This window comes from Lycorma delicatula, chromosome 4 (assembly GCF_047948215.1).
Source record: "Lycorma delicatula isolate Av1 chromosome 4, ASM4794821v1, whole genome shotgun sequence".
Classification (NCBI taxonomy): Eukaryota; Metazoa; Arthropoda; class Insecta; order Hemiptera; family Fulgoridae; genus Lycorma; species Lycorma delicatula.
This window is the reverse complement of record NC_134458.1, coordinates 15,054,092-15,069,348: the sequence shown is the minus strand read 5'-3', so window position 1 is coordinate 15,069,348 and position 15,257 is coordinate 15,054,092. Positions and strand designations below refer to the sequence as shown.

General features: G+C 30.4%; 1 protein-coding gene across 5 annotated transcripts in view; it reads left to right on the top strand.

Annotated features, from left to right (window-relative positions):
• Positions 1–15,257, top strand: part of LOC142323132 (regulator of nonsense transcripts 2-like) — a 115,000-nt gene that overhangs the window by 83,231 nt on the left and 16,512 nt on the right. For 4 of the 5 annotated variants that reach the window (XM_075362370.1, XM_075362373.1, XM_075362369.1 and 1 more), the window contains exons 14-17: positions 1,483–1,662; positions 5,296–5,496; positions 9,049–9,130; positions 13,210–13,647. In XM_075362370.1, the coding sequence (XP_075218485.1) occupies positions 1,483–1,662; positions 5,296–5,496; positions 9,049–9,130; positions 13,210–13,647 (901 nt within the window). The remainder of the gene's footprint in view (positions 1–1,482; positions 1,663–5,295; positions 5,497–9,048; positions 9,131–13,209; positions 13,648–15,257) is intronic. The other variant, XM_075362374.1, reaches the window with a different exon arrangement.

Here is a 15,257-nt window from a genome sequence, read left to right as displayed (position 1 = left end):
TACAGAAATACTGATAAAAGAGTTAATGATTTTTCTGTTAAATTGTTATTTGTAAGTTGTTATTAATTTTTATTACCGTAAAACCTACTAGTAAACTGTAGTTAAGTTTGTAGTTGTTTTCTGACAGCCATATCACTCTTTGGTAGTTAAATTATTATATCAGAGTTAGCCCATATGCCAGTTCCAGTGTAATGATTGTTTTCCTATGTACCATTAGTTATTGGTTATTTTAAACAGGCTTTTCCTTATCAAAGAAGCTACTATAACGTATTGCTATAAAGATGTATAAGATATATATAGCTGTAAGATATATAAGACATAAGTGCTATAAAGATAGGTTTGGACTGCTCGAGAAAGCCTTCTATAGCAGAAGTGATCTATGGTCTGATCACTATGATCACTTATCTATTCATAGATAAAGATCACTTTATCTATGAATAAAATGATCTATGGCAGAAGTTCTTCTGATTGAAAGACAAGGCTTGTACAAAACATATCAGTAATATTGAAGGAAGAGAAAATGTATACTGAACACATCAAGTCTGCCATTTAATACAATTGTGTTGGTCACATTGTCATTTCATTTATGTGTGTTTTTTATGCAATTCCATGGATCTTTATCTATAAAATGAAAAATACAATCAATTATAATCAAAGCTGAATGTATAAAAAAAATGTGGTTATATTATAATTTGAATAGTGTAATCTATATTAAATTGATTTTTCAAAAAGTGTTCTATTAAACATAGTATGTAAAATTGAAAATTTAAGATTATCTAAAGAGCTAGAATTTGTTGTTATTTTTAACAAAAATAGAATAAAAATTTATTTCAAAAATGATTTTCAAATACTTTTAATAAGGGTATAAATAATAATAGATTTGAATAAGTAGAAAGGTATATTTGTAAATTCAAACGTAAGATGTCATGCATTTATGAATAGAAAATTTATTTTAAGTTACTACAATTTTAAGAGAAATTTAAAACTTTTATAATTATTCTACATTCTCGAACTTAAGTCTAAGTAGGAGATGTAGAAGATAGACATCAAAATTAATATTTCTTACTTATTTATTGGTTTAATTTTGTATTAAATATTATTACTGCATTAGTAATAAAAAAATCAATATTATTATTAATTTTTTAATTATGTTATTAAAGATGTAATAATCAAACTGTGTCTTTTAGTCAGTAAGTTCTGTTTATTTGCTAGATGTGATGGTTCATTTATTAAATTTAAATCTACTTAAAACTAAAAAAAATTATTAATTATAATTAATGAGTTAGATAATTACTTAATATAATTAATTATGTTTAAGTAATTAATTAGTGATAGAATATGTGAGTTGTTGTCAAACAAGTTGACTAAAAACTGGTAGATATCAAAGGAGGTAGATAAATTCAGATTTTTGGAATGGACAGAAGTACCTAATAAATTTTGAAGGAATCAGAAGAAAATTTACGTTAATTTCTTTGTTTGTAGGTTCTTTATTCTTTGATCTCATTTGGAGTAACATTAGATTATGACAATCATTCTCCTATAGATCCTCCTGATAACCTGTTTAGAATTCGACTAGTTTGTGTTTTACTTGAGACTTGTGGTCAGTTCTTTAATCACGGCATAAGCAAAGCAAGATTAGATTACTTCTTTATTTTTTTCCAGGTAATTTTTTTATTATTAAGCACTATTCTACATTTAATTATAGTTTAAATATTTTGTATTTTAAATGAGAATTAAGCTAAAGAAAGACCTTATTTCATAAAAATGTACTGTTAGTTTTATAAATATAATTTTTGCATTTTTTAGTTATTGAATTGTATCGTAGCAGCAGAATTCAGATAATGATCAGATTACATTTGTTATTCTTTTTTTTTTTTTTTTAGTGTTTTTCTTTTTTCTTATGACAAATCCTTTTATATTTTACTACTTCATCTGATTATTAATCTATTAAATTTTTTTTTTATATAGAGGAATGATTCTTCAGATGATCTCTTAAGAATTAACAAATTAAAACTAGTAAAAATTAACATAAACTAATGCTATGAATATATAGTCTAATAATAGAATTGAGATGTAAGACTTTATTTATTAGTTTTTAAATTATGTCAAATGTACAGTCGTCTCTTTTACGTGACCACAATTTTCAAATCTTATATGACTATTTATTCCATTTTGTTAATATTTTTAATTGCTGTCATTTTCAAACATTTTTTGTTTTAAACTTGTTAACATTAATTTCGTGTGTGATAATATAAATCTCTTATATAATAACACATTTGGAACCCAAACTTTTGAAAATAAATTTTGATGATAATGCAATAAATGAACAATAATCTGTGAAAATAATAATTTGATAAAGAAATAGTATGTCTAATAATAAACTAAAAAGAATAAATTCCTTAGTTCTCAATTTCACCATCAGTTTGTAAATCCATAGCAGTAGTTTTGATAATTTGTTACTGAAGAATGAATAATCATTCTTATACATTCAGCAAATAAAAAAATAGTTTCTTAACATAACATAGAATAAACTTTTAAGATGATAGAATTAAAAAAACAAATAAAGCATTTTTAACACCTTTTAGATCTTGATGAAAATTAGATATATTGATAGTTGATGAGACTGTTCCTTGCATTCAGTGCAAATGGCAAGACACTGTATCTTAAAACCCTTCAATATCTCCTATAATTTTAATCCAGTTATTGTGAGTAATATGTGTTTTACATCTAAAAAATTGTTTTTTTTTCCAAATACATGTGATAAAAAAGAAAAAAAAAATTTTTTATTAAATTTTTTTTATCCTTCTAAATGTTATTAATATTTTTATTGTTTTTCCGAAAGTAATGACATGCTGGAAAATAGTGATTTAATTCACATGTTAGTTTGAAAAAATCCTAGGCTAGATTACACTAATTAAATTTAATAACATTTTATTAGTTTTATAGGAAATTTTATTGATTGCATCTTATTTTTTTTTTTACATTTCCAATGCTTTTTATTAATGCAGTGTTTTTTTATGTATATATATAAAATTCCATATTCAGAATATTTGTGACTAGCAATTAAATTTTTTGTTTGAATGTACGTTTCTTATTTTCTTCAAGTTAAAGGCAGAAATCCTTATCATACTATTAACCCCAAAAAATAACAGTTTATAACTGGTCCTTCCACTCTTTCTTTTATCTTCCAAAATATTTTTCTTTCTTAGAATCTGCATTTCTATAATTTTTGGGATTTGATCTTGTCAATTCTTCTGACTTGTTTGAGCCATTTGCTGACAACCAGATCATCTGTAATTATAATTTCTATCATTCAGCAAAAAAATATTCAAAACTTGTCTTATCCATATTTTGTTTCCTACCTTATCAGAATGCAAACTGCCACACCAGATCTGAAAATTTAATTTTCTTATTTTATGCTCTGTGCCAGTGATGTGAAGCCATTGCCAGTTTAACAAATAACTAGAAAGTGTTGTTACTTTATATAACATTTTAAAAGTGTTTCTCATTTCACTTCATTTCTGAGTACTGTGTTTTAATCCTCTTTTTATTTTATTGCACCTCTCTATCTATACAAAATTCATCAAGAAATGAAAGATTACATTCAAGGAAGACATAGTAGCTAATTTATGCGTCAGATTATTAATTTTGATTTTTAATGTAAAGGAGTCGAGTTATTTAAAAGTCATATCTGGGTTTATCACAGCTGAAATACTCAAATTATATCCTTTTCTAATTGTTATCATTATAATTTATGCTTATTGTAAAGAATCTTCATCTCTATTACCAGATATTCTGATATGGTTGTCAGCAAATGGCTAAGCTTAAAATCCCTTTCTTTTCCCTTAAGTCATTTCCATGTGAGTATATGAGGTGTTTTCATAAAGTAACGAGAACTTTTGTTTTTTGGATAGAATTTTATTTATTCATCTACATTAATGTTATCACCTTCAAAATAGTCCCCATTAGATATTATACACTTATGCCAGTGCGTTTTCCAATCCCCGAAACACTTCTGGAACTTGATCTTTGGAATAGTGTTTAGTTCTTTCAGCTATTTGCTTTTAATCTCATCTATGCTTGTAAAACGACAGCCCTTTAAGGTTCTCTTTATTTTTGGGAATAGAAAAAAGTCACACGGGGCCATGTCTGGTGAATATGGTGGCTGGGAAATCATTATAGTCTTTTTTTTGGCTAAAGATTGAAAAACAAGCAATGAAGTGTGAGCAGGCGCAGTATCGTGGTACAAAAGCCATGAATTCTTTTGCCACAAATCAGGGCGTTTTTTTCCGGATTGCTTCATGCAAATGGTGTTGAACTTGTAGGTAATACTCCTTATTGATCGTTTGACCTTGTGGCAAGAACTCATGTACTATGCCCTTAAAATCGAAGAACACGGTGAGCATAACCTTCACATTCGACCATACTTGTCAACCTTTTTTTGGTCTTGGTGATCCAGAATGCCTCCACTGGGACGATTGAGCCGTAGTTTCGACATCATATCTGTAAACCCATGTTTCATCACCTGTTATGGCACGTTTCAGTAGTTCTGCATCGTTGACGATTTAGCAACTCCTGAGCAACTTCCATTCGCCGCTGTTTTTGTTCAAAATTCAACAATTTTGGAAAAAATTTTGCTGTCACACATTTCATACCCAAAACTTCTGAAAAAAATTTCACGGCATGAGCCAGTTGATATTCCAACATCATCAGCAACGTCTCTGATTGTGATTTGGTGATCATTCATAATCATTTCTTTCACTTTTTTCACATTTTCATTGGTTGTTGATGTGCTGGGATGTCCGGGGCGCTTGTCATCTTCAACGTTTTCACAACTTTCTTGGAAACGCTTATACCACTCATAAACCCTTGCTTTGCTCATAGCAGACTCACCAAAAGCAATATTTAACATTTTTAAAACATTGCTACACTTTATTCCATTCTTATAGCAAAATTTAATCTAAATTCTCTGATCCATTATTTATACAAATAAAAAATTGCCGATTGTACCAAAACACGTGTTATCCTTTTGACAGCTGACAACAGACTAAACATCCAATACGGCTAAAAATGTACAGATACTTTTCAAACATGTTTATCAGTACAACAAAAAAATCTCGAGAATCATATTAATATAACCCGTGAAATTTCAAAATTCTCGTTACTTTTTGAACACCTCATACATTTTAAACATTTCAGTTGTTTCGAATTTTATTATAGTTTGCATATAAATTTATTTGATTGTTTAAACAATGATCTTAATTTTAGTTACTATTGTTTGTTTTTTTGTTGTAGAACTATTTCTGGTTTAAATACAATGATCCCATTTGGACTGCAGATAATCCATTCCCTGTCAATATAAATTACTTATTCCGAGACACATTACTGTCACTAAGACCAAATTTAAAAATTACCTCATCATATGAAGAAGCAAAGAATGCTGTACTTGAAGTTCAGAAGAAGTTCTTGGCTATCGTACCTTTCCATACAAAACAGGTAACTTTTTTTTAGCATTTGTGTATTTTTTATTATCATTATATTAAATTCAATATTTTTTTGTGTTTTGTTGTTTCTCCTTAGACAGTGTTGTGCTCAAGTTACTTATCTAATCATAAACCAGTTACATTTGTTATAAATTTAAAAAAAAGTTGTTAATATGATTATAATGGTAAACCTTTAGTTCAGGGTTTCTCTATGAGAATTCTTCTACTGTCGTACTGTTTTACAATGGGTAGTTTTGAATTTGGTCATTGCAGTCATAATGTGAGTTTGTAGGACTGTTATGTTGCCATTTTGTTTTCATGTCAATGGTGTTTAGTTTTAGTAGAGGTTTGGTCAAAAATGCGTAGTTCATTTATGATAAAAGCAGTTTATAAAAATGTTGATTTTTTTATGAAACTGCTTAACAAAATTTCATCATTACTTTCAGTTTCTGCATCATGAACCTGTTCTGTCAACTTATGGTGTTAGAATAAGCGTGATTTTATGTCCACAAATTGTAATTTATAGGCATGGTCAGTTATTTTACTTTCCTAGTATCTAAATATTGATGAATGTGGCTCAGCAAGGAAGCATATCAGTAATGGTAACAACTATAGATCTTTATAGCATTTATTTTCAGTATTAAGTCCACCAACACTGTTTGCACAGTTCTCGTGATGTTGCTATCAACTAGATAGTGATAGTAGTTAAAACCGAAATAGTAATTTTTTTCTTGTAGTCACATATCCATTTTGAGAAGTTGAAATATTTTAATTCAGATATTTTAGGTGTTGTTTGTTCAATTTTATTATTTTTTTGGATAGTTTAGTTTTTTAACTGATGTTGGTCAGACATGAGTTAAATAATTTAGAACCTTTGTAAATGGCATAGGGTTTTATATTGTTTATAATATGTTGTAAGCATCCGCAACATTAATGTTATGTTTATTACCTCAAAGCAACTGATTTTCCTGTATAAGTGAACTATTGTTTACATTATGTAATTATTTGGAGCTGAATGAACGATACATGTGCTAATCAGAGAAAGGCAATATTGTAAACATCTTAGTTAAAAGGGTATCTAGATAAGATAGTACATCTTGACTCCCATAGGTGAAGACACCCTCCGCCACCCTGTCCATTCATAACCCTTAAGGACTTTTCTGAAGGCACCTTCAAAACCTCAGCTTTTGACATATTCCTGTCTCCCTCGGCCAGGATGCCACCGATGGGAATGCCATGAGTGACACTCCCATTGGTGTGCTACTATTTAATGAACTCAAAACAAAACACATCTTACTAAGTCTTAAGACTAAAAGGACCTAACTAAACAAATGAACTGAACTACCTACCCGTAGAAGGTAAAAGTGAGTTCATCACACAACATGAAACATAAAAATATTACATGGAACAATAACAGCACAGTAACATTGAAACAAAACAATGGACAAAAACAACAACAAAAACATAATTAATAAAACGAAACATAAAGAAAACAGAATATAAGAGAAATCCTAGTAGAGCTCTAGATCTCCAGCAATCCCTTCTTTTGCTTAGTACACTATAGAACTCTTCACTATTGCCCATTCGGCTTGGCTCCTCTAGTTTACACGGAGATCCAGTACCGACCTGATAAAATCAAGCCGACAGATGGTCTCTGTGCACATTAACTCTTACTTCGAGCACTCATAAAGAACATTGTAGGTTTCTTCCAATTGTCCACACTGAGGACACATCCCAGAATCTACCAGGCCAAATTTCTGCAGTCTGTCCCTAAAGCACCATGGCTGGAAAGAAATTGCACTATAGTAATTGCACATACGTAGTTTATAATACTCGTTTTTTATATCTATGTACGGTTGATAGTTTATTTCAGTAATTTATTAAAAAGCCAGCAAAAAATTGCTTAAATTACATTTTGTTTGCTAACAATTATTTTTAGATAAAACTTTTGTGTTAGTACAAATTGGGTCTATAAAATACCAGCATAACAGACTTTAATAATATTTTCTGTTAAAAGATATTTTGTATTATTTTTTTTTCTGTTAAATGTTTTGATTATATATATTTATAAATATATATTTTTATGAACATCATTTTACTTAAAAAAAACATGTCCCTTTTTCTATATGGTTGTCTTAATGTGAATTAACTTGGCATTAGAGTATTTGCAAACCAGATACAAGTACTAAATGAGAAATCTCTGTATAAGATTCTACAAAGATTTATTCTACCAATTATTAAATATTGTTTTTTTTTTTTATGTAAATATTTGTAATATTAAATGGTTTTACCAAATATTTAAATAATAATGAAAACCAAAAACAAAACCAAAATTATTTTTTTAGGCAACTGGGTTGGCAGTGCCATCCTTTCCCGCTATGTACATTTACTAGTCACTCTCCCTAATCAATTGGCTAGGTAGCTTTCATGAGAAACTATCGTAGCAAACGGTGAGCAGTGCTTCAGGAAGCTTATGGGAAGGAACCTCTAAGCCAGGCAAGAATTTACAGCTGGTTTGCCTGGTTCATAAGTGGCCAAATGTCACTTGAAGTTGAACTCTGGGTCACTCCTTAGCGTCCAGGACAGATGAAAATATTGAAAAAATGTGCAGTGCCATCATGTTTGATCGTTACAGAACAATTGACAAATTGGAAGAAATAATTGGAATTTCTTGGAGTTTGACAAAGAATCCTAACCGAAGATCTGAAAATGAAGATTGTGAACAAATTTTGCAGTAAAATTTGTTATACAATTGCTTTTCGATGGCCAGAGGGAGAACTATTTGAGAGTGTGCCAGGAATTGAAAGAATAGGTACAAACTGATCCTTTTTTTGTCAAAAGTCATAACAGGGGATGAATCTTGGTGTTATGGCTATGACCCTGAAACAAAACAGCAGCCCAGCCAGTGGAAGACAGCTTCATTGCCCTGACAAAAAAAAGCATGGAAACTGAAATCAGATGTGAAAAAAATGCTTTGTTTTTTTTTATATCAAAGGAGTTGTTCATGTTGAATTTGTTTCTCAGAGCTCCACAGTTAACAAGCATTACTATCTGGAAATGCTGTGAAGTGATTGCATGAGGCAGTGAGATAAAACCACCTGAATTGTGGTGATTGGGGAACTGGCTGCTTCTTCATGACAATATGTCTGCCTACACAGCATTGAAAATCAATCAGTTTTTGACAAAAAAACAGCATAACGGTTCCTCACCTCCCTTTGCCCCACCTACTGTTCTGTGACTTTTTATTCCCAAGAATGAAGAAAAATATAAAGGGAAACCTTTTTCAGAGTGTTGAAGAGGTTAAGAAAAAATTACAGGAGACACGTTACAGTATTAGTTCAAAAAAATATAAAAAATATTTCCAACAGTGGGAAAACCATAGGTACAAGTGCGTATCATCTAATAGACAGTATTTTGAAGGGGATTGATACTCTCAAGATGCTATTTTAAAGAAAAAAATTTAACTATATAATTGTCTTTTGTTGGGTATACCCTTGTATACTATATTTGGCGATAATACCTTTTAAAGGTATGTTATTTTATTATTATTATTTTATTTTTTTAGACTTTGATGTCAGGACTTGGAACAATACTAGAATCTGTTAATGATGAAAAAGATGTAGATGGCAACTGTGATTCTTATGGTGGTAAGTCTTGAGTTCATTAATATTTTCTTGTTATATATATTTACAAGTAATATTAATTATTTAAAGTATATAATTCATCAGATACTTACTTATCCTGGTGCTACAGTCCATCATGGACCTTGGTTTCCTCCACAATTTGTCATCATTCCAAGGCTCAAAGTTTTGCTTCTCAGCAATATTTTTTTTTACATTGTAGTCTTGCTGACCCTGTTCCTAACCCACTACCTGGAAGGCCAGGGTTTTCTGTTGAGGTTTCCTTCTTGTAGTCAATAAGATCCTGTTTTAAGGAGTTGGACTTTTGTCCTCATCCTTCTTCAAAAAGAATAGGATTTGCTGGTGATAACAAATTTTGTCCTGTGCTTTCCTCAGAATTCACAGTTAACATCATACTGACACCAGTATTAATGATGAGATACCCAGCCAACTATTTTCTGTATTTTGCAGCCCTAGAGATCGCATTTTGCTACTCCCTAAAATGTCCCATGTGTAAAGGAACCATCATGTTGTAGAGGATGTAGTTTATCTTTTAACATGTTCTTAGTTATTAGAATGAATAGATTTATATATCTGAATTAAGTTGTATTTGTAGTTTTTAATATGGCTTACAGATTCTTTAGAAAACTGAGAAATGAAAATTGTGATTCCCTCAGATTTTAGGAATTACGTACAGGGTTTTCTATTATTCTTTGATTTCCTTAGATTATGCCTCTTCTGATTGTTTGTACATGGTTAAAGTATTAGCATTTTATTGTTTAATTACACTTTGTATTGCTAATTTAGACCAAATGACAAACACAGTTCCAGCAGTTACATTTCATGAGAATTTCTGTTTCAGAATACAATTTTCTGAAACAAGTATACAAGCTTGTGTGTACTTTGCATAAAACTGGAATTGTTTATCAAGATAGATGGATTTTTTGTTGTGCATGAAAATGTTAAGCCTAACAGTATTCAAGCCCTGAAACATTCAGATGAAAGTCAGAAATTCTACCACTCTGCCACATAAGTCAGCGGAGCTTCTTGATTATTGGCATAATTAAGTAAATTCATAACATTCTGTGGATTCTGTGGTCTAATTGATTACATCCTTCTGTAGGTTATCTTTTTTTATTTATTTTTAAGAATAAAACCTATATTCTCAGTAAAGTGCCAGCAATGCTAATTTTTATACTTTTGGGCCAGATTTGAGTGTAGATTGAGTGTAGATTTGAGTGTATCTGAAACAAAAGGAGTTGATTTCAATATAAACAGCATAATTTGACCTAGCTCCAATAAAGCAATGAAAATGTTCTGACTAATGAAATTTGGTTTAAACATTTTTTCATTTTGATTTCACATTCTAATTGATTTTTTATCGATGTATTTAAGTGAAATTTTTGTTGATTATGAAAAATTTGTAGATTAAAAATTTCTTTCTAACCTTTGTCTAGTTCTTTGAATTACCGTATTGGCTCGAATATAAGACGGCCTCACATATAAGATGACCCTGAGTTTTTGAGGGGTGTTTACTAGAAAAAATGAAATAGTCACATTTAAGACTGCTTTCACATATATTTAATCAAAACACATTGAAATTTTATTTATAAATAAATAATAAACATACCTTAAAGTAAAATTAAAAATCAATACTTCTATTTTAACATGTAATTAGGTATTATTCCCAGTCATCAACCTCCTCCTCTCCCAGTTCATCTTCACTACTGGAACTAGATTTAGAGCTAGAATCTTTTCATAGTTCATCATCTTCAGTACCATCCATTTTATTAGAAACAACACTCTTAAACCCTTTGACGATTGTTTCACATTGCTCATACTCCAAACTGTGGCTATTCATTTGGCCAATAGCTGTAGGCTTGGTTTTTTCAACTGGCCTGTTGGAGTCAATGCATGGTCTCTGTTAAGCAACCAGGCATTGTATTCTTTCCAAAGATGATCCTTAAAAGGCTTATTAACAACAACATCAAGGACCTGAAGTTGGGAAGTCATTCCCCTAGGGATTGCAACAAGATCAGTGTTCATTTCAGCAACCTGCTTTATCTTCTCTGTTGTGTGCTCATGAAATGAATCTAGAACTAGCATGCCCCTCTGCCATAGTAACCTGGTCGACATCCCCAAACAACCTTCAGTCAATCTGCCATCAGTTGTTCGGTCATCCATCTCTTCTCCTGTGGTCTGAAAACAAATCCAGCTGGCAACTGTTCCTTTGGCAGTGTCTTTCTCTTTAACATGACATAAGGTGGAAGTTTTCTTCCATCTGTGGTAACTGCTAACATGACTGTAATGCGTGACTTTTCATTGCCCATATGTCCATATTGCCCATAAGTAATACTGTTTTTGCACCCTTTTTGTTGGTAGATCCGGCAACTTAACTATCCGGCTCGGAGTACCATGAAACGTTGTGGTAGATTTTAGAGCAAGTATGGACTGTAGATGATGATGAAATAAAACAACTCCTTGTTGACTTTGAATTGTTATGTTTAATATGTCGTTACTCTTGACATAATAACTAAAATGATAATCTAAATTGCCAATAATAAATGCTAACATAACTAGACTTGAACATTATCAAGTATACCACTAGTAACACTAACTGTCCATCCAGATGAAATGAAAAATACGACTGCTTTTTGCAGGATATGGGCACCGAATGAATATAGGTTACTTATACGATCATGACCACTCCTTGCGGCATCATGACGTAGAACATCGTATGATCAGAGCTTACCAGAAAGCTCTAGCTTCTCGCTAGGTAGCAGCACCAGATGACTAAAAGTGGAATGTAACACTTGTCTACAGTAACATATGATGGCATTTTAAAAAAAAACTAGGGTTTGGTCAGCATTTACCATCTATCCAAGAAGATAATTATGTTCTTTCCTCAGCTTAATTATATAATGCTGATATGTGATATGTGATCAACTTATCTGCGTAATCTGCCGGTAGATGCTGAACAAGAGTTGTACGCCATCGCAAGCACAGACCATTATGGTGCATCATTCATTTGCACTGGCCCAAGCTTGCCTTAAATTGAGCTACTGAAATACTTAATTCATGTGTCACCTCCAACGCTTTCATTTGAATCACTTCACAACTTGTTAGCAAACCTTTGTTTCATTTCTTTTGCACATATAAAAAAACACGCTTATCAATTGCATCAAATTTCCCATTTTTGAGTCCTCTGAGTACTTTTCATGTTGCACCGGCATTTTGAAGCTTTTCTTCTTCTTTCCACCAACGTCAAATGTTGTATTAAGCAACACCAAACTTTTTTGAAGCTTGTTCATTATTAGTGCATTTTGCCTCACATAAAACACACAATTTGAAGTTCACATCATAACTTTTCCTCTATTTATCTGCAATAGTGAAGACACTTTTGCTATGATAGGTAACCTAAAACTACCGCCGTCTACTGGTGTGGTAATTAACAGAGTACAATTGCACATACACTTCAAGTTATGAATGAATTGTGTAGATCATGTGACTATGACGTTATAATAAATCAAAGAGTCACAAATCTGATAAATCCACTGTAGCAAAATTCACATATGCCAATATCTGCATTAAAAATATTAGAAACAATGCATGGAATTAATTCATGCTTGTCCGAATGAACCTGTCAATCACAAAGTTAGAAAAATGTCGGTTTAGTTTTGACCTTGAGCTCTGCTGTGATGTGCACATGTTTCTGTTACAACAAACCAGTCTCGTAAATGCAGAAACTGTATAAAGCCCTGTTACTTATATGTCCTTATATATTAGGCTGTACATATAAGGTAGATTCAGTTTTTATAGGTACATTTTACGGAAAAAATCTAGTCTTGTATTCAAGCCAATAAGGTATATCTTTCACAAGAAAACCAAGGAAAGATGTGTGTATTTTTTATTTGTTCATTCATTTTTTCTTCTGCTTTTAGATAAATCCATGTTTTACTTGTTTTACTGATACATTGGTTACGTAAGTGATATGTTTTATTTTTTTCAGTTTTAGGTAGGATTATATTTACATTGTTTGCACGTAACTAAAGAAAATGCATATTAAATTTTTGTGTATGAATAATGCATATTGTAATTTGTTTCAGATAAAAGTGAAAGTCTTAATAAGAAAAGCAGTGAAAATAATAAGGCAGATGTTGATAGTTGTAATTGTGATAACAATATTAATAATAATAATAATAATAATAATAATAATAATAATAATAATAATAATAATAATAAAAATCCCAATAACATTTGTAATAAAGTTAATAATGATGAAGGTGGTGATGATGAAGGCAGCGTTGTTGATGATTATGATGAGGATAATACAAGTGTTGATGAAGATTATTGTGATAATAGTGAAGATGATGATGATGATGATGATGACGACGATGATGATGTTGATGATGATGATGATGATGATGATGATGATGAAGATGATGATGATGAAGATGATGATGATGATGATGATGAAGATGAAGAGGATGATGATGAAGAAAACGACATTGACAATGATGCTGATCCTAAGCCTTCAGGTCAAGGTAATAGAATATAAATTTATTTCAGTATTATTTGTTAAAAGATAATATGAAAGATAAGTCCTCTGTAGAGTAAAATCAAAGATACAATATTTTAATCATAAAATAACTAATATCAGTTTGCAAATACAGCAATTCTTTTACTACAAAAAGGAAAATTTCATTATTGTGGAAGAAAATGATTATGTTTTGTAACTGAATGTTAAGACAGACCTGTATGTCTTACGTACAGGATAATAAAATAAATGCATTAATGAGTATTTACAATGATTTCTTGATCTGTCCACAAAATACTTAACCATTTAATCATTAGCTTCCCCTAACTTATTTTGTTACACCACTTGCTAATGAACATATTGTCAAAAATTATAACATGATTTATTTATTTTTTTTATTTATGTGTGAACCACTGTTAATAGTGTTCATACTCTTTAATGTTTAATAATTAAATTTACTTTTGATGTAGCTAAGAAAAAACTGCTTAGCCCTTTAAACCTAAAGAGATGAAGACATTGAAAAATGTCAAATTATTGCTTGTTTTTTAAAGTTTTCAATTTTTTATTAAGGATCATTTATTTTTCTTTAATTTTTCTATTAAGTATCATGGATAGTTCTAACTCCGATGTTTCATCAGAAAACTGCCTAAACTTAAAGCTTAATTTAATGTGTAAAATTTGACTTATATTCGTCATCTGTATCTTGATTGTTTTATTCTTCATAATGGAATTCTATGGCTTTTTTGAGAGGACTAGAATGTCTAGCGTTATCTAATAGGCTTACCAAATTGCTAATAGTAATTAGCTATTTGTTTCCTGTTACTACCAGTTAGGAAACAGAGTCCCTGAGTCTATAGACTGCTCCTCATTCAGTTTATATCAATTGTTTATACACAATTTGTTTATACAGTTTGACAATAGTTTATACACTTGTCAGGGTTCTAACATACTCTGTGTGGAGGGTCTATCTATAATACCTATAATACTGATGACAGAAAAGAAGGGATCTAGAATAAGAAAAAGGGATGGAAGATGAGAAATGATGATCTTCCTATAAAGGTAGGTCGGGGTAGTTTACTGTTTTTGTTAGTAAACATAACTTTAAAAATGTTTACTTTGGTTCTTCAATTCAGAATTGGAAAATATTTTTCAGCTCTGTTTTATGTGCAAGAGACAAATTAAGTTATTATTTCTTTAATAGCTGGCAGTTTTTTCCAGCATGCATATTCAGTATATTTTCAGGAAATAAACAGTAGAATATAGTCTTGGTTTGTTTTTAAATTATTACTAATTGATAAAATAAAGATAATTAACAATGAAAAGGTAATAAGAAATTTTAAACATATTTTTAATTTGTTATATTTAATTTTTGTATAGCAATAACTATTGAATGTAAATAACTGAAGTCACTAATATTGGGGGATTGCTGTATTCAATTACAATGGTTCTATAATTAAAAATATATTTGTAAAATTTAAAAGTAATTTGCACATAGGTTAGTAATTAAAACATAGTTACTTTTATCTTCAATACATTTGTTGTGTTTTTCATTACTACACAAATTATCATCAATGAATCTATGGTGACTGATCTATTCTAAGAATTGTAAAGCCTCTT